The 19,155-nt window shown below is 44.0% G+C and overlaps 2 protein-coding genes across 4 annotated transcripts in view; one reads left to right on the top strand and one right to left on the bottom strand.

The window, feature by feature from the left end:
- The window catches only part of LOC115945499 (translation initiation factor IF-2-like), a 24,642-nt gene extending 8,134 nt beyond the window's left edge, over window positions 1-16,508 (bottom strand). Inside the window, exons 1-9 of the mRNA XM_034063317.1 lie at window positions 16,193-16,508; window positions 15,506-15,716; window positions 14,900-15,382; window positions 14,440-14,641; window positions 12,711-12,763; window positions 10,143-10,190; window positions 6,794-6,886; window positions 5,259-5,336; window positions 2,518-2,577 (exon numbers count right to left, since the gene is read on the bottom strand). Of these exons, the coding sequence (XP_033919208.1) occupies window positions 2,518-2,577; window positions 5,259-5,336; window positions 6,794-6,886; window positions 10,143-10,190; window positions 12,711-12,763; window positions 14,440-14,641; window positions 14,900-15,382; window positions 15,506-15,716; window positions 16,193-16,508 (1,544 nt within the window). The remainder of the gene's footprint in view (window positions 1-2,517; window positions 2,578-5,258; window positions 5,337-6,793; window positions 6,887-10,142; window positions 10,191-12,710; window positions 12,764-14,439; window positions 14,642-14,899; window positions 15,383-15,505; window positions 15,717-16,192) is intronic.
- Window positions 14,409-19,155, top strand: SOCS2 (suppressor of cytokine signaling 2). 3 transcript variants are annotated; one of them, XM_034062807.1, is made up of 4 exons: window positions 14,409-14,657; window positions 14,809-14,947; window positions 16,472-16,755; window positions 17,734-19,155. In XM_034062807.1, the coding sequence occupies exons 3-4, from the start codon at window positions 16,611-16,613 to the stop codon at window positions 18,180-18,182; spliced, it is 594 nt and encodes a 197-aa protein (XP_033918698.1). In that variant the 5' UTR covers window positions 14,409-14,657; window positions 14,809-14,947; window positions 16,472-16,610; the 3' UTR covers window positions 18,183-19,155. The 3 variants fall into 3 exon arrangements, with proteins under 3 accessions (XP_033918698.1, XP_033918697.1, XP_033918696.1); XM_034062806.1 differs by having other exon boundaries at window positions 14,806-14,947; XM_034062805.1 differs by lacking the exon at window positions 14,409-14,657 and having other exon boundaries at window positions 14,772-14,947.

Genomic DNA, 19,155 nt, shown 5'->3' with positions numbered 1-19,155 from the left:
ATCCACAATCACTGTAGAAATGTTGGATTTCTCAATGTTTCCCAGACATTTTTGGATGCTTTTCAGGTATTTTGAGGGCTAAAAACCTATGATGTGCTGTGCTGATATTTTAAAGTACTTCCTCTTCTGACCAGTTACTGCAGAGGGAGTCTAAAACACTCACTACATGTACACTCTGCCACTTTGTTACTATATTAATTCATAAAATTGATACTTCAAAATCTTTCCCTTTCTTATGCTGCCACTCTATGTTCTCTTCCACTAATCTTTCTCCTGAGTTATCTGAAGCATGATCTAAAAAAAATCTCTGTTATTCCAAGCTATCCTCCTGTTTTTCTAGATATTGAACAATTATGTAAAACTGTCTTTATCTGTTTCATTTCACTTAAAAACTTAGAAATTAATCCATTTAATCCTTGTCCCACTTCTATGTGAAAGGATAATCCATTTGAAAATTAGTTTGGGCTGTTTTCTGTTGCACTTGTTAATTGAAAACTTCAGTTGCCTAGAATATACAATGTTAAGTCTGCTTTGGTGTCTCTGTAGCCAGTTTTAGGTACTTAGCCATTTGGTTTGTATATAGTAAGGTCTGAAACACTTGGTAACTACAAGGCTTATTGCTGTTGGTAGCACACAGTTTGGTATGTCTTACTGATTTGTTGTTTTTTTTTTAATAATACCAATTCAGACCATTAAAATTGCAGTTTAGTCCTAATGAAAAGAAAGGTCTTTCACTTTCTTTGGTTAGACTTGAATTTTAAAAAAGGAAGCATGCTTTTAAAGCAGGTTTTTGCCTTTTTTTCCTATGTGCAAATTATGTTGTTCTGCAGATGCTTGGGACTACCACCAGGAGGCAATCTTGCAGTTACTCAGCTGGATTTGTCCGAAACCAAACGGGATTTAGGTATGTCATCAAATTTAACACTGTAAGAGACATACATTAGCCGTTCTTTAAATTTGTAAGTATTTAAGAAAAAGGAACTCCCTAGCAAGTCTGAAAGTGGTTGGATTCAAAGGGTCAAGGGTTCTTTTGTGAGATTTGCCTGTTATGTCTGCAGCATGTAGCAGAGATGTATGTTCAAACAAAAAAAGGGCGAGCGACCCTGCCAGTTTTGAAAACAGTGAGCAAATGGTGCGGCTGTAATAGGACCCAACTGCCACATACACCTGTGTGACAAGCTTCATGTCTTTATGCTTCAGCTCCTTGTGATGATTAGTGGAGGGAGGAGTGGTCCATCCATCCCTTCCCACCCCTCCAGTTACTCATTCCTATAGGAAAGTTCACTTCTTGTCCCTGTACTGTTGTAGTGGGTCTGAATTTCAGCTGCCTTGTCTAAATTCTGCTATACTAGAACAAACTGCTGCTGCAGCTCTGTTACAGGTCACAGTAATGACTGATATTTAAAGCCAACACTGCATTTCTCTGTTATTGCAGTCTTTACAAATTTTAGCAGCTGCTCGGCTGTAGTTTGACATGCTCGTTCCACCCTCGAAAGCAGTACAAAGTTATATAATGAAGAGATCAAACAGATGTAGACTACGTTCCTCTTTGTAATAGAGGTTTGTTTTAATGCTGTAATATAATAAAACTGGCTTAAAGCAGGCTCACCGATCACTAGAATAAACGTCAGACAAATGGTGTGCCTATCATAGATATAAGTTAGATTCATCTCTAAGATTGAGATGGCTACTAATTAGACCTCTAAGCCTGAGTTAGTCTTTGTAGGCTCCCTTTGTAGTCAATTGACAGGGGAAAATAAAATACCCAGGGCAGTTGATCTTTAGGATTTTATTGCCTAGAATGTCACACATTGTTCTCTGGAGGTGCTTTCTCCTTCTCATCTATGAACAGGGAATGAAACTTAGTTGAGGGTGAGATGCCTGCATCAGATCAATGAGAGCAGTTTGACTTTTTTATTATATATGTAAAAGAAAAATACTGAGCTTAAGATACAGGTAACCATGCTGCTCCTGTTAGCCTTCAATAGCATGTATTCCATACATAGAGACTCTTTTCTCTGCATAGAGCAATTCACACACTTGCAATTTGTAACTTTCAATAAATCGTATACAGGATTTTAATCTCGCCTCTTTATATTTAATCAACCTTCCAATGCTGAAAGATAATACTTAAGATGTTGTTTCATTCAGTGTGTAGTTAGAGGAGAAGTAAGATAGTTATGTGTTTTACAGCACCTCTTCTAATGAGCTCATGATCACAACTATTACTTCTAGGTACTTCTAGAAAAGTGAACATGCACAGAATTATCTGAAAATTTAAATACTATTTAAACAGCCTATTAGTTCCACTGTATATAAATACAGCTGTTAGGATACTGTACATCAGAAGGCAGGAACTATGTGGAAGCTGCAAGAATTGAACAGCATGTTTGTTCAACAATTTTGCATTGCATGGCTTCTAGAGAAGCAGAAGTCTATAGCCCTGAGTACCACTTTATTAAGTGTCTTTATGTAGGTGAGAAATGATAGTCAAGTTATCACAGAGCTTTTCATTACCTCAGGGCACCACAGGAGGTTGGAATGACCAATGGAACAGACAAACCTTGCCAGCTAGTCCTGAAAAATCAAATAAGTAAAATATGAAAAACAGCTGTGCTTATATCCAGCTTTACTGCTTGTCAAGATGAAAAACCGTCTTGGGCCAGAGGCAGTTTATCGCTTTAAATACGGCCAGTTTTGACTGATACCAAAGTTTACAATTGCCGAGCGAAAGAATCTCCCTACCAGCAAAATATGAGTATCGTAGGAAAAAAAAAATCTGGAAGAGCTATTTTTTAGCTTCTCCTCTGCCAAAACTAGTAGAAGTTTAACCATGTAAGTAACACAGAATATTTAAATGAGTGATGAAAAGTCACTTAAACTAAGCTACCACATTAAGCCACTATGTAGAATAAAAATTAACTGAAGTAAAAGATTAAACTCTTAAAGCATGACTCTACTGTACAAACATCTATTTATTACTAGCTAATGTTAACAGAGATTTACAGTTTCATGTAAGGATTAGTTTTTCTTAAATACTGCTAGTCTTTATTATTCAAACATACATTGTATTTGTTTAAACGAGTAATAAGCTAAGTGGCATTTTTCTGAAGTCAGCACCTGTAGGAGTTATACTGGAGCAGAGCTGTGCTGCAGCAATCTTCACCTTCTGCTTTCGTTAAGAGACAGTGAGGTTTTCATAAGCTAATGAGTTTTTCATAAGCTAAGGTGAGTCATAAGCTAATGCCAGGAAGAATTTTTCCTTGACCCCCAATTAGTTAACAATTGCTATTCAGTAGCACAAGGCTCCACATCCCTTTTCACATTTTTTGTTGTTATTTTGTAGTTTTTAATCCTGACTGGCTTAAGTACTGGGATCACTTGTAATTTTCCAAGAATATCTCATATCTTTATAAAACTGCCTTTCCCCCACACTGTTTTTTCATGCAGTTAAAATCCTGGCATTAGTGATGGGGGGAAACTGGCAGCAAGTTCCACAAATTTTAGAACTGGATTGAGAAAAAGGATTCCCTATCTAGAGTAGAGGAAAAAAATCAGAATTCAAGGTAAGTTCACCATAAGCACAGATAAGAAAATCAGCACAGAAATTCCCTTTCTAGAACACATATTTGTATGGCTCAGCTCTAAAATAAACATGCTGTATGTTGGCTGCATGGGTTACAATTTATTGACTTTATATGGCCATAGTTGTTGAAGAAAAAGATTTGAAATGAGCCTAAAGAGGCCACTAGAAAGGCATATGAGAAGAGCAGTGGTGGTCCTGACTGAGAGCAGCTGCGATTAGTACCTACACAGCGCTTAGCCAGTCCTTGCTTAGCCCAAGGACAAAATCTCCACTCATCAGAACTGGATGAGTGTTTTGCTTCAGTATGACTGTTGAGATTTAAGCCCAGCTGGTAACTTGGAACCACATAGCCTTTTTCCCCGCTCCCCACCCCCACTGCAGGCAGGATGAGGAGAAGAATCAAAAGAATGTAAACCCTATGGGTTAGAATAAGAACAATAACTTAAGTATAATATAAAACTACTAGTACTATTAAGGGGACAGAATATAAAACTAAAAAGGAAAAAAAAAACCAATAAACAACAATACACACAAGTGATGCACAATGCAAGTGATCACCGCCTGGCAACTGATATTCAGCTCAACCCAAGAAACGATCTGGGCCTTCCAGGTAACTCCGCTCAGCTTATGTACTGGACATGATGTGCTGCGGTATGGAATACCCCTTTGGCTAGTTTGGGTCAGGTGTCCTACCTCTGCTTCTTCTCAGCTTCCTGTGCCCCTCCTCACTGTTAGGGCATGAGAGACTAAAAAGTCCTTGATCACTGTAATGCTACTTAGCAGCAAGTAAAATATTGGTGTGTTACCAGCACTGTTGCCAGACTAAAGCTGAAGCACAGCACACCAACTGCTAACTGGAAAGAAAAATAACTGTTACAGCTGAACTCAGGACAATGACCAAGATTTTAGCTCATGATTTTGTGGAAAAGATGTCTGAGAAGCCTTATATTTCTTTAAGAGTGAATTGTGTAGTCAAAATACCTGTGGTCTACCCTTTACGTTGGTCAGAAGTGGTCTCCAGCAGCAGACTGATACTTGGAGTACCTCTGAGCATGTCGTTAACTGCTGTGTGCTGAGGAGCAAGCTCTGGCTTTCAGTCCTCACACCTCTGTTACTTTCCTCTGTTCCACCTAGCCCTCTTTAAAGCAATGGCTCCACATCCCTGTGGGGAGAGTTCACACCAAGCACTGCTCCCAAGGTCACCATCTTGTCTGACTTTACCCTACATGCTCTTCTAAACTGCTCAAGCTGATTGTGCACCCTCAAATGAAAAATATACCAGAACATGAAATATATACCCTCACTTCATCCTAGGAAAGCACCAGTCTCACTGCCTGCAGTACAGTTTATCATCATTTCAGATGCTTCAAACAGAAAGATAAAAAAATTTGAATTATATATTGAGTCTATAGGGTCCAGAAAGAGTCCAAGGGGTACTGTAGGATATGAGTAGAGGAGTCTGCTCTAGAGGGAACTAGCCCTAGCTAGTGTGGATATAAGCCAAGCCTCTTGGTATCAGGGACTTTTTTTATTTAGAAATACAAGCATGCTTCCTGAAATCAGGTAGTTGGGACCATCATTTTTACAGACAGACTGAGCTCAGACTGTTTGTCTGTTCAGACTGAATCAATGTGGTGCAGACTTAGTGATACATTCAAAACTAGCAACTCACGCATAACAACTGTTCTTGTAAGCAACCCAAGTCATCAAGATTATCCAGTCCAGTTCAGAGATGCCCCAGTTGACACTCCTGTAAAAATAAAAGTATTTTTCTTCTGGATAAACAAAATTAAATATTCAGAGAAGAAAATGCATTTTTGTAACTTCCAACAAAATACAGATTTAGGAGGAAGCATCTTCTTCAGCAGTCCCCCTCAGAGTAAATGAACCATACCAAAGGTCACTAAATGTTAATGTTCTGTAATTCTCTGCCTTCAGAGGTTCAAAGAAATCTCAAGAAATGGTTCAAGTTACAGCATTTGGAAAAATAATGAGGTGAAAGGCCTTCAAAGGCTTCTGCAGAAAGAAACCCCAAACAATAACTGGACACAATCCTTGAAATCTTCACTTAGGCATTACTAAATGAAATGTCAACAAAAGAAAATACTGGTATAAAACCCAAAGAGATGTTTTTTTTTTTCCATTACTCTCGGGACTGAAGGGGTTCATTTATTTAAAAATCTGTGACACTGGCAAATAAGCTCCTCACTTTCAACAGCTTGCCAGGTGCTGCTTTGGGTTTTTTTTTCCAGGTATACTAAATTAATTTTGCTAGAAATACAGTAGTAGTTCAGCACGTATTTTTTAGCAGTTCATCTCCTTACCTGGCATACTGTCACCCCCTTAGAATAGCCCAAGGAACTGATCCTGAAAATGCAGGAGATTAAAAGATAGGCTCCAGTTGACTGTTGGAAGTATAACTGCCAGAAGCATAACGGATGTGTGTCGTTTGGGGAATTTTGTTGTTGCTGCATCTTTTCCATCAGCCAGTCCAAAGGGATTTCATTAACATCCCACTAGTCCTTCTGACTAAGTAGGAATTTTGACTATATTGTGAAAGCTTCTAGAAATAATCTATTTTGAAGTGTTAAGTATATAAATGCAAATTGAGTAGAAACAGCTGCTAGACACAGGATTCCACTCCCTGATGGCTAGAAAAGGGGGGGAAAAAAGCCACTGAAAGAGCATGAGGAAACTGGAAAAACATGGATCTAGTAAAAATATATGCAATGGACCACATTGTTGGGGGCTATAAATTGGTATATCTTTGCAGGTTTGCACCACAAAGTATATAGCCCACCTGTCAGAAGGAGCTTCACGTATTTCTTGGAGAAAGGGGGGAGAAGGTTTGAAGGAATGAACACGCTGAAAATATAAGCATATGAATAAATTCATGTTTCAGCCTTTTGTGCAATGACTAACAGAGAGCCAGGCATTTTCAGAAACAGCCTCACAGAAGAAAGCCCCATTCACAACAAGATTTTGCTGTGGACTTCTGTTAGTTGGAGATTATGTTCTAGAAAAATTATGAAAGTTCCTAAAAAATATAAGTAGCATATTCTAGACCAGCGTGTCTGAAAGTGGGGGACTGTGCTGGAAGGTAAAGAAAGTGTAGCTCACCCCTTCGATGAACCCAAGCTTTTATCTTTTTATTGGCCTGACAGAGGCACTGCTACATGGCCTCTGAATATGTTCCCATTCAGTTACCTGCAGCAGATCCCTGCCGTCACATATTCCACTGGAAAGCTCGCACTCCCTCCTGCCATGCCTGCCTCTATTGGTAGCATCACTGGCAAACATCTAGAAGAAAATAAACAGTAATAGACTGTCCTCAGAAAAGGGTAGGCATGTTTAAAACCATACACAAAATGTGACTGCTAATTTCATTTGGAGCAAACCCACTCAGTCAAATCAGTGTCAGGAACCTGGGCTGGGGAAGTAAAGGTGGGATTGGTTTGCTGGGTTTTCTTTATAGAGGGGAAAAGGAGTTGATACAGCCAACACAACTGAATATCAAGCACCACAGAAACACTTGATTCTTAGAGCTGATTCCCCCCAGGACTAGTTCTGTTTGACTTGGAATTGCTTTTTTGCCTGCCAGCACACCAAACCAGTCATAACACAGGCAAATGTGAGACAGAAATGTAATTCTTATTCCATTTTAGATACAGACTGCTGTTCTCTCCTATGCAAATGATACATCCAATGGCAAAATGCATCCTTTAGTTACTTCCCAGAACAGGGTCTGATCTACAGCAGCAGGTTTTGCAGCTTCCTTCTGTCTAGCATGGTGTGGCCTGAGATGCTGGGTAAAAATTCTGCTGTGCCTCAGGCATCTTTCTGGATCAAATTTATTTCAGAGGGAAATTTTATCAGAGAAGTGAGCTCTGAAAAGAATGCTAAAAATAGTGTTAAAATTTGGAAATACAGGGAAATGACATTGAAAGTTGGAAAAGATGTCTAGCCCAAACTCACACTTTATAAAAGGCTTTGCATATTTTGTAATAATTATGGATATTATTTCCCCTCCACCATTCATTTACAAAGACAGAGATAATAATAGACTTCAGCAAATCTGAATTTGGTTACACAGAGCCATCTGTTAATTCTAGTATATGGCAGTAGAGGGCATCTAAGGACTTCTAGTCACATATGGTAAGGGATTAAAATCAGATGGCTGAAGGAGTTACTGCTCTCACCCCCAACCATTCACCCCACTCCATGACAGAATTTGCCACCTCAGGACCAAATAGCTCATGAAGCTGCTCGTGAACGACTGCAGTTCTGAGCCACTCTGAAACTGGGGTTAATCTTATCACACCAAATCAAAAGCTGAAGTTGTTTAAGAGGAGAGGTATGAGTTAATTTCTCATCCGTGCTGCAGGCAGCACTCTGTAGGAGTCCCAAGAAGGATGGTTCAGGTACAGCACAAGAGGAGACAGTAACTGCCTCAAGCAGTCTATCCAAGTCTATCTACTACTGTTGGAGCTTTAATTTCCACATACCTGGCAAAACTGCTTACGGGAGGGGTGAGCAATCCTGGGAATGGACAGGCTGTGCCAAGAAAAGGCAAGCTGTGGACCAATGCTCTTTCCCTAAAACCAGGAAGCGTAGCTTTGTGTTTGCTTCCTCTGCTGAGCCCAAAAAATGCCAGTCTGTCTGGCCTGTATTTCAGTTTACAACTTCCCAGCATGCCAGTCACTTACAGGACAATGCTTTGAGCCTTCCTGACATAAAACAAGCACTAATCATGACAAATAAAGAGAGAGAAGGTAGCTGGCAGCTAGCACTGTTTTCTTGTCAACTGTCCAGGTTTGTGTGACATTCCACATCCAGCCTGTCTTTACACTTGAAGTGGGAAAAGCAGCCATGCCTCTCTTGAGCCAAAAGAAGCCAACACGTCAGAGGCAGGTTAAGTTTATTACCTCAAACTCACAATACACTCATCTGAAAAGAGTATTTGATCCAAGCAGTACATACCTATGCCATAGGCAGCATATTTTCAATTAACTGTAAGAAGCTGAAAATTATATAAGCACATTAATAATAAGCACATTAATACATATTGATTATCCTGTTATTCAAACTCTTAAATACAGCAGCACATCAGGCCTTATACTGAAGTCTATTATAGCCTTAGCCTGAAATTTAAAAGTGGCTCATGCCCAGGAAAAGGTTCTACAACTCATTTAATGATTCACAGTACTCCTGAAATTATATTCATCTGTCTGCTTTCCATGGCAGCACTTTCAATCATAAACACTTAATTGTAGGAATTCATTCTCCAGGCCAAATAGCTCTGGGTGAATTAAACCATCTTTAATATAAGAACTAGAACAGTGATTTAAAATTAATCTTTTTCTGATGGAAGACCATTTATTCAAAGACATATAACCCAGTTTCTTCTTCATCTTCATTATACTTTGCACTGAAAACTCTCCCCTTTGGAGATAGCCACTGCATCACCTGTTTTAATTTTCCTTATTAGCTTCAGAACTGACTCTTCGCCAACAAAGAAACTTTAATTACTTAGAGATTGGCAGAGCACAGGAGAGCTGCCTGCATGCCATCTGTCAGGAAAACTTTTTCACAGACATTACTTGCTCTCTTTTAGTTTGAGAAGTAGAACTCGCAACTGGCAGGAAAACATCTTGAGCCTCCTCAAGCATAAAAAGCTTGTTTTCTCTGGCAGCATCTAGGACGAGAATGCAAGAATTCACAGTGCTTTCAGCTGTGCTATCTCTAGGAGTTTTCTAAGACAAAGATGAGTATACATTTCTCAAAAAACCCGCAACTTCAGAAAGTGTGGTTGTGAACATGTGTATGTATAGGTGTATGTGTATATATACACCTATACATCCTTTCTCAGACATATACACCCTTTTATAGCCCCAAACCCGAGGTAAACAAATAGTATGGCCACAACATCTTACACTATAATCTGAATATTGAAATCCATAGCAAATATTCTCCTAGTAGTTGTTTAAAATGCCTGCTATCAAAACAGTTCTTGCCAGCAGTCTTTTTTTCTACCATGTTCTTGAAAGGACATGTAATAGGAAAGAAAATGGTGTCAAAGGGTCTATATTTACAAATTATCCTCAGGTAACTTCCAGCAATATTTAGCTAGCTGTAGTTAAGAGTTAAGACAATTCACAAAATAACAAAGTGACACACCTGAATTCTGCTGTTTATATAGAAGCCTAACATAAAATAAGGTGAAAACTGCTGTGTAAATTATATTTTTTTAAATATACATATATATACATAGTACCCTGTCACCACATCCCACTTTTCCATAACAAGTGCAATGAAATTATTTCTATGTTATTTTGGTTTTACTTTAAATTATAAATAGTAAATTAGAGAAACTATAAAAGCTCCACATTTACTGGTTTTAACTGAAGATCCTAAGTGTGTCTCAACAATCTCTTACTCACTGTAGGTGAGGCCTTTAGATGCTACCGTAAGTTTTAAATAGTGTGAAGCACTTGATGAGAGAAGGATTTAAACGCCACCTTTTTTTATGGTCAGTTTCATGCTTGCCGGTGATTACCTATCCACTGAACTGCAAGAAAATAATCCTCCTTCTTCTCCACCGCCTCTGAAAGAAAATAATCTGGATGTTATTTCAAAGTACTGCTCTCTTAGTGCTACCTCTTGATGGTTTGCTTTTAAATCACAAGTGCTGGTTTTCTTTTAGAACACCACTGATTCATAGAAATTATTATCCACTGAATTTTTTATTATTCTCCTTTGCCAAACATATATTCTCAAGAAAGTTAAAGCATTCACCTCTCAGTAGATAAAAATGACAGGAAATAAGGTGTCAGCTGATTAAAATTGTTTGGTATACATCATTATTTATTTCATCAAAACATTCTGCTCCTCGGGCAGCTGGAAAGAGCTGAGTGGACCAATTTACTAAAAAGCTTGTCTCTCTGCTGTATTTATTCTGTTTTAGAAACTCTCTGTGAAATAAGCAAACCTTTCTTCCAATTGCTGAGTGAGAAATTCTCTAAGGGCTCGCACTGTGGACTGTGTTTGTGGTGTGGAGCTACAATTAACTTGTTCTAATTTGCTTGAGATAAAGACTCAATAGCCTGGCCACTGCAATCACAGGGCAGGGAGGAGTTATACACTGTTATTTAGCTCAGTTCAAGTGAACAGTTGTCAAAATCTGGTCAATAAATAGATATAAGTGATAAGCGATAAGCAATAGTGGAAAGCAAATTTTATCTGACCGAAAGGTATGTCATGGATAATGGCTATTTGGTGCTGCATCTTCAGGAAGTGGGGATGCAGAGAACAAAGAAAGGCCCCTTGTATTCTTTCAGGTAGCTAGATAAATCCAGCTAAATAAACCAGTAAACCGCTTCAGCAGACCAAAACAAATTTAGCAAAATCAGCTGGGCCAAAAATGAATGTGTGCCCGTCCCCCCCCCCCCCCCCCCCCCCCACCCTGGCTCACGTCATATTACATAAATAAATCAGCGTGCTAGCTCTTCAGTGAATTTGGCATACTTTTCAGGAACAAAATGAAAATCATTTCTAGCAACAGGCATTCCACACTACTGTAAAAAAGTTGTTGCCTCCTTCATTGGTCATGAAAGGGGTTTTTGCCTAAAGGAAAAATAAATAAATCTACTCATCCCTCCCCTTCTCTTTTTGAGCACATATGTTTGAAAACAACTCAGAAATATAATCTATTCTGCTTGTGATTTTCAAGAACTCTTACTGTTTATGTTTTCACTACTAACACATATCTCAATTAAAAATATCTACTAGATGGAAGGTACCCTGCCCAAACTAAAACGTTCATGCACAGTAGAAAGTATCTGGAAAAGAAATCACAGATTCCTTAAGTCTGTGCCTTTCATGTCCAGTTGGATGATACACCTCTAGAACTAGCTCAGAAGTATTCATAACCATATACATACAGGCAATATTTGTCCTAGAACTAATACCCCAAAATACAGACTAAAAATAAAGCACTTGCTTTGAACTGTACTTACAAATTTTAAACCCCATTTGTACAAACTAGTTTTCATATCAGTGGCTTTGTTTAGAAGAATTACTGTTTGTTAGTTGGCAATTAGAAACCTTCTTTTATTTACTTGATGGAAAGCTAAGTTTTCAGTCTGCTGCTTCTTTCTCCATTTCACACCTCCCTCCTACTCAATTCTAATTTTTTACAGAGTTAAACACTTAAGGCAGACCAAGCATGCATTAAATATCCTAATCCCAAAAAAGCTAAAAAGTAGTTTAAAGTAGTTTCATGCACCACATGTGGCCCATAATCCCAAAAGTAATTTAATTTAATCACCTTTTCTTACCCTTAAAAATTATTTCTTTTTTTCTCCTCTGTGAAAGTTGAAGACACACAGACAGAGAGAACCAGCTAACATTGTTGAAAACAACAGTGAAATACTAACTTACTCCATGGAGCCTATGGCACTTGGGGAAGTCTCATACCAGAGAATAAAGGTAACTGTGAACCTAAATACTCTACTCTTAGGAGGTGCCAACAGTGTCATTTAAAGATCGATTTTTAAGTTTGAATTTCATTGCTCTTGTAAATTTATCAGATCTTTAGTACTATTTTAAAAATGCATTAGCTTCTCAGGAAAAAAAACAAAATAAATTAACAGAACTCTGTACAGGTAAGATCCTGTTGATATACTGCCCATTTAGTTTTTATGCTACCTTTTTTATAACAATATCTGAAGTTTTAAGTAACAAATATTTACGACATTCCTCTGTTCTTGTTACTGATTCACCACATAAATCATGGTCTTCCTCTGCCTTCTCAGTAACCAGCTGTGGTTTTAGAAACAAATTATTATGACTTCAAGTGACGAATAAGCAGCAGAAGCAAAGGAAGTCTTGAGATACTATCCACATAAAAATGCCATTAATAAATAACATGGGAAAAGAGAACTACAGCAAAGCTGTAAAAAGGCAGCTTTGCATCTGAACAAAGATGCATTCCATTTCTCTTAAGATGAATTAGTGAACTTTGAAGGAATAGCTCTAATTTGAACACATATCAAAATAAGTTATTTTTGAGCAAAAGCTCTATGCCTGCATATAGGCATCTGGAATTATTTTAGTAATAATATACCTTTTTTGTTGCTTCTGCTGTTGTTTCCTGAACATAGTGAAGCCAGTGCAATTCTGAAAATATTAAATTATATTTTTATACAAGGTCTCACATCGTCAGTAACAGAACTGTAAACTAAATTTCAAAGGACACAGACATATTTTCTCCTCTCTTCAAATCTATCCAGGGAAAAGTTAGTGGGGATTCCCAAAGGCTGATCTGAGGCTATCTGAATTGCACAGATGAAAACAGGAACAAGAATAACCTTCGAGACCTAAATTGTTTTAAACCATTTCTGAGAATGATTAAGTAAGAAAACCCACGTTTGTTATTCAGATCTCATCCGAAATCTGCTGTGCTGTCAGTGATTAAAACTACCTTTTTTTCATAAACTAAATAATTAAATTCAAAAGCACCTTGGCATTACAAACTGATTAAACCATATTGACCATTCCACTTAATAAAGTTATTATTTTTCCCCCCTCAGATGAATCTGCTTAACTACTAACTACAGTTTTTAAGAGAACTATTAACTCCCAATACTCTTCCCTCATCCCCTGATGTTTATAAATTCTAAGTAATAGCTATTACAAAAGCCTGCAGGAACTGTCCTACATAGTCCCCCGTTTTGTTTATTGTTTATATTTTTTAAAGAAACACTGAATTTCAGCAGTTTCTGGGGAGTGCGGCCAAGGCAGGAGTGTCCCTGTGGGAGCTTTCCCTGCGCAGGGAGCTGACGTGCCGCTGCTGCTCCGCTCCCTCAGCTAGACCGTCCAGTCTAATACATATTCATTTATCCCTTAGACAACAAAGGCTTCCCACTCACACACACCCCTATTTTTAAAGAGATTATTTGTTGCGTTATTTTATAGCAATTTTTCTCCAAAGACCTTTAAAAAGACAGCCCTTATTCCTCCTCCCATCAAACCTGAAAAATACTTTTTTCTCCCAAACATATCCGTTGTAGAGAGCCCTGCCCTGCAGACAGGCTGGGGCAAATAAGGCTACTTTGGCTTTGTTTCTGTTTTCTTACCTATTTATATATATAGATATGGGGGGGGGCGGGAGAGTGCTGAGGTCTTTCTAAGTCTACGCAAGCAGCAGCGGGAGGCAGCTGGTTAACGAACAGCACCCATGGTGCAGTCAATCATCTTTAAATCAATAAAAACAAAACACCAGTTTCGGGTTTATTTAATAATAAAAATAAAAATATAAATAAATTGAAAAATTGCGGAGGGGGGGGGGGGAAGGAGCGGCGCGCGCATCGTCGGGTAATGGCTGTTTGTAGCAACGAGGTATTTAGCGCCGGAGGGTGAAGGGGGGTGGAGACCAGGGTGGGGTGTCCCAGGAGCTTCGGCCGCCGCAAGCCCCTGGCACGGAGCTCTTGGCACCGGCCTTCTCTCCCCTCCTCTGACTCGCTCCCTGCCCCAAGGGCGGGCCCCGCTGCCGAGCTCAGGTGCCCCCGGCTGCTGGCGCAGGGCAAGGAAGGGTACCCCACCCCACACTCCCTTTGCCTTCAACCCCGCCATCACTGAGGGGAAGAAGGAAGGAATGGGGGGGGGGGGGGGGGGAAGAAATACAAGACCCGCGTTCCCGCGCTCGCATGATTACCTCAGGAGGTGCCGCGCGGCCCGCTCGCGGGCGGCCGTTGGGGAGCACGCCGGTGGGGCCGTGTCTCGCACAGCCCCACCGGCGTGCTCCCTCAGCGGCCTCCCGCTGGCCGGTACCTCAGCAGCCCTCAGCCACTGACCTGGTTCGCCGCGCGTCTGCCGCCCCTCGCTGGGCGGAGGGTTAGGCCCGCGGGGACTGGGAGGTGAGAAGGTTTTAGGCGACCGCTTGCCCCGCCGTGACAAGGGGCGGTGGCTCTCGGTGCGTCGGCCCCCGGCTGGCCGCGAGTCGCGGTGGAGGCGCCGGAGCGGGTCCTGTCACATGATGCGGTTCCTGGAAAGTTCCTGGAAAGCAGCCTTTGTATGTAGCCATCCCGGGAGGGGGGAGCGGCTGGGGCAGGATGCCCTCGCTTCGCAATCAAAGGCGAGCAGACCGCCCGCGCCGGGGAAGGGGGGGGGGGGGGAGCGGAGGGTGTTGTTTCCCCAGGAGCACCATCCTCCTCCTTCAGCAGACTGCCCCAGCACAGCCTCGACGCTTCTCCTCGGCGGCGGGTGCTGTGCTCCCCGCTGCTGCCGGCAGCGACAACAACCTGAGCACCCTACCTCCAGGCGGAGACAGCGGCGATCCCAACCCCGTCCGGCCGAGCCTGGGTGAGTCCCGCTGTCCTTCTCCCGCCCTGCGCCCGGTGCCCTGCGGCTCCTCGAGAGCAGGGAGCCTGCCGTCCCGCTCCCGACCAGGCGGGATGCAGGCTCCTCCGAAGCCGGAGGCAAGCTGCTCCGGCGCTCCTCATCCCTGCCGGCAGACACCCCGCCGCAGCTAACCGTCGCGGTCTCGCAAACCCTCCGTCCCAGCCGAGCTCCCGCGGGCGGCGGCACTTGGCGACTGGGCACTCCCGCGCTTCCCCTTCACAAGGGGTCGCACCCTGGCACCCGAGGCAAGGCTGCTCCCACCTGCGCTCGGGATTTGCGGCCGGCAGCCCTGCGCCCGCAGCAGCCCCAGCGACAGGCGCACCTGAGCCCGGACCCCGAGCTGGCGGCGGGAGGGTACAGAATGGCCTTTGCGGAGGTTGCCGTGCGTGTGCCTGCCTGGATTGCGATAGAAACCCGGCAGAACGGCCCGTCAGCTGCGGCTGAAGTTTAATTTGGAACTTACCGAGCTCCGCCGCGAAAACTTGTGACTGGAGGAGCCACCTTGGCATAGCCCCTCACCTGGCGGCTGCTGCTGCGCACCGCAGGGTAGAGGTTCTGCCCGGCCCGCAGGCACTGCTGGGAGCCCAGCCTTTCCCGAGAGCCCCTTCTCGCCCCAGGCCAAGCTGGCGGGGCTTCCCTCGCTGCGGCTGCCAGGCTCCATGTCGCTCCCGGTGTGATGGTGGGAGAGCCAGAGGCTCTTTTCGCCCTCCCTTCCCCCCGCTCGCTTCAGCTCAGCGGAAAGATAATTTTTTTTTTGTAATACCGGCAGCATTTAATGGAACGGAAAAAGCATGTTTCCTGCTCCGCGCTATATATATATATATATATATATATATATGCCCCTTCCCGTACCCGAGCGGACAGCGATCCCCAGGGTTGCCCGCGTACCATTCCCCAGCCCCCTGGCTCCCCGCTGTCCGGGGGCACTCACTCCCGCCCCGGCAACACGGATCACACCTTACTCCCATTCCTAGAGGTACGGCTTCGCGTGTGACCTTAGTGATAGACGGACCGATATGTTCCTGCTCGTCGCAGCGTGCAAACCGGGCAGAGCCGGGTCTGCGACCTCTCCCGCTCTCCGTTACTCCTGCCCCCACACCAATCCTGCTCGTACCTTTAAGTGCCTAGCGTAAAGTCCCACGACTTCCTACCTCTCCAAACGCCCCCCCCCCCCCCCCTCCAGCGCGGCCGCCCGGCTTCTCCTACCCCTGCCGAGGGAGCGGCGCATCAGCGGGTTTGCCCTTGCTATAGAGCGAGACCACCTTCGCGGTCCGCAGCCTCGTCCTCGGCGAAGGAGAGTCGGGGACAAGCCTTGGCGCCGGGGGGGAGGAGATGTCCCTCCCCCGCTCCGCCGGGAGGTGATCTCGCCTCGGGTCCCTCCTCTGGATGCTGGGAAGTTCCGAAGAGGGAGCGCTAGAAACACAGGGCTGCGTCGGGAGCGTCTCTCGCGGGGCTCGCCGCTAACCACGCTTTCTCCGCTCTCAGGCGGCGCCCGGGCCGGGGGCCGGGGCCATGCACCCATCGCAGCGTTGAGCACCGCGGCGGCGAAGCGGAGCCTTTTCCCTGCACGCAGCCCCCGACCTGCGTGTGAGCGGGGCCGCGCCCGCCTTCGCCGCCGCCCCCCATGACCCTGCGCTCCGCCGAGTCCCTGGAGAGCACTGAGGGCTCCCGGGCGCGCTGGGGACACCCAGGGACGGCGGCGCCTGTTGCGGAGGAGTTCTGTGAGGCGGCGCAGCTGGCCGCCGCTATGGAGGAGCTGCGGCGGGCAGGTAAGCCTGGTCTGTCGGCTTCGGGAGGGGGGCGCCCGGGGGAAGCGGCACTCGCCGGGATGCCCGACTCGCTGCCACCCGCCGCGCCACCGACCCGGGAGAGGCGGAGCGGAGTGGCGGATTGCACCGCCGGGCCGAGAGGGGAAGCGGACCGTAGGGCAACGCTTGCCAGCACCGCCCAGAGCTGCGGCGGGGTCCCGGCACCGCGGCGGCGAGGGGAGGCGGCGGCTCCGACCTTCAGCGGGCTGCGGCTGCCGAAGCGAAAGCGCCGGCAGCGCCGCGCCCCGGCGGGAGCCCAGGATCGCCGCCCGGGCTAGGGCTGGGCGCTGCTGCCCGCCGGGGCGGCCGCAGTGTGCCGGGCGGACGGTGCCGCCGCCGCATCCCCTCGCCGCCGCGTACCTGCGCTCTGCTCGCCGGCGTGACGGCAGCTCGCCCGGCCCCGCACGACGCGGGACTTGGCCGCGGGCGGATGAAGTGGCTTTCTGGCCTTCATCGCCTCCCCTGCGCCCTGCTAGGACCTCAGCTGCACCGCCGAAATTGTTTTCTCAGCTCTCTGCTACCGATTGGTAGACAAAGCACATTTCAACAACAGACTACCTAGAGTTTCCAAAGCTGGCTTTCTGCGGGCTGCCAGCGTGTGAAGCGCGGACGCCGGGCTCTCCGCGGCACGCGTCTCTGCTCCCTTACGGGCAGCCCGTGGTGTCGACAGCTTCGGTGTTAGCCTCTCAGGACGCTCTAGGAAAGTTTGTGCGCGTGTATGCATAGATAGGAAAATGAACAGTGATCTGGAAGGCTCTGTCAAACTGAGATGCATTGTGAAGCAAATGAATTTAAATCGCAAATAAAAATGTAGAATGCCTGCAGGACTTTCAAACAACAAAGGAGATGGGTTATTACAAGCATATCAACCAAAGAGTAGCTTTTTAAACAAACAGACACTAATAAAACCAAACCCTTCTATCTCTTCTCTTTTAACAGGGTGGTACTGGGGCAACATGACTGTTGCTGAAGCTAAAGAGAGATTACACGATGCTCCCGAAGGGACCTTCTTGGTTAGGGATAGTTCACATTCAGAGTATCTATTGACTATTTCGGTAAAAACATCAGCAGGACCAACCAATCTACGTATAGAATATCAAGATGGCAAGTTTAGACTGGACTCTATCACGTGTGTCAGATCTAGACTTAAGCAGTTCAACAGCGTTGTGCATTTGATTGAGTACTATGTTCTTATGTGCAAGAACAGAACAGAAACACCTTCAAATGGAACAGTTCATCTTTACTTGAACAAGCCTCTCTATACATCCACTCCATCTCTGCAACACCGCTGCAGGATAACTATAAACAAATGTACAAATCAGATCTGGGAGCTGCCATTACCAACAAGACTAAAAGAGTACTTGAAAGAGTACCAGTACCAGGTATAAATATATTTTCTAAATGCCTGTAAAGTAGAGTAACTTCTAAATGCAATTCTTAAAATCAGCCAAAGAACTGAGTAACCAGTTGAACAAATCGGCATGGAATTCACTATCAAAACAGTGGCAGTTCTGGGAGAAAGGTTTTAATTTCAGATGCCACAAAGGGAGACTTTATGTAGAATAATCTCAGCTTGCATCCTCGGGGGTTCAACAAGGTGACATGCTATTCTTGCAAGGAGAGAGAAGCCAAGAATCTGTCCAGATTGTGTTGCTTTGTCAATGGCATAAAATACTGCACTAATTATCAAATGCTGACCGAAGTAGTGGGACTGTGAGAGACTGCAGAAGTGGTCAAAGATGTATGAGAGTGCATAAGTATCTCAGTTGTCTGATTCCATGTTTAATTTGGTGCTGGTGTTCATATAATCCTGAAAGCTTAACTGGATCATGCAGTGGTAATCTTGCCAAAGTTACGCAATTAATCAAATTCGGTCAAAAAATTGATCTTGTATTCAGTCTTATTGAGCTATAATTCTCCTGCTTTTCTGCAAGCAAAGGAGCACTGCAAGTAAGAATTTCAAAACATAGTTTTTCAAAGTTCTCTAAAAGCTGACTTTAAGGAAAAATGCCACATCTTTCATAGGAACCCAGTATGTTGTGAATTATGCCAGATTGGTGTCCCAGAATTTTCAACATGGTTAACATCTTCCCAGTGGTGATATATCCATGTTATTACTAGTAAGCCTGTTTGCTTGAGGCTTTAGGACTGTATGCTGCAGACTTGCAGTTACTCAGTTCCGATTTCAAAACATGGATATCAGCAGTTACAGCTGTCTTCTACAGTGTAGAACATTTTCTTCAGCTTGTTTCCCAAAATGTGGGGAAGTATGTTTGGGTTTTTTTAGGGGGTTGGGGCTTTGTTTTTTCTAATTCACCATTGTAGTTATCAGACTATTACTCAATAAAGTAAATCAAATTG

This window comes from Melopsittacus undulatus, chromosome 5 (assembly GCF_012275295.1).
Source record: "Melopsittacus undulatus isolate bMelUnd1 chromosome 5, bMelUnd1.mat.Z, whole genome shotgun sequence".
NCBI classification, from domain to species: Eukaryota; Metazoa; Chordata; class Aves; order Psittaciformes; family Psittaculidae; genus Melopsittacus; species Melopsittacus undulatus.
This window is presented reverse-complemented; position numbering and strand designations above follow the sequence as displayed.

What these genes read in the sequence shown, in the direction of transcription:
- SOCS2 (XM_034062807.1), top strand. Translation starts at nt 16,611, where the DNA reads ATGACCCTGCGCTCCGCCGAGTCCCTGGAGAGCACTGAGGGCTCCCGG. An exon ending in GGAGGAGCTGCGGCGGGCAG is followed by an intron (nt 16,756 to 17,733) that starts GTAAGCCTGGTC and finishes CTCTTTTAACAG; the next exon opens with GGTGGTACTGGGGCAACATG.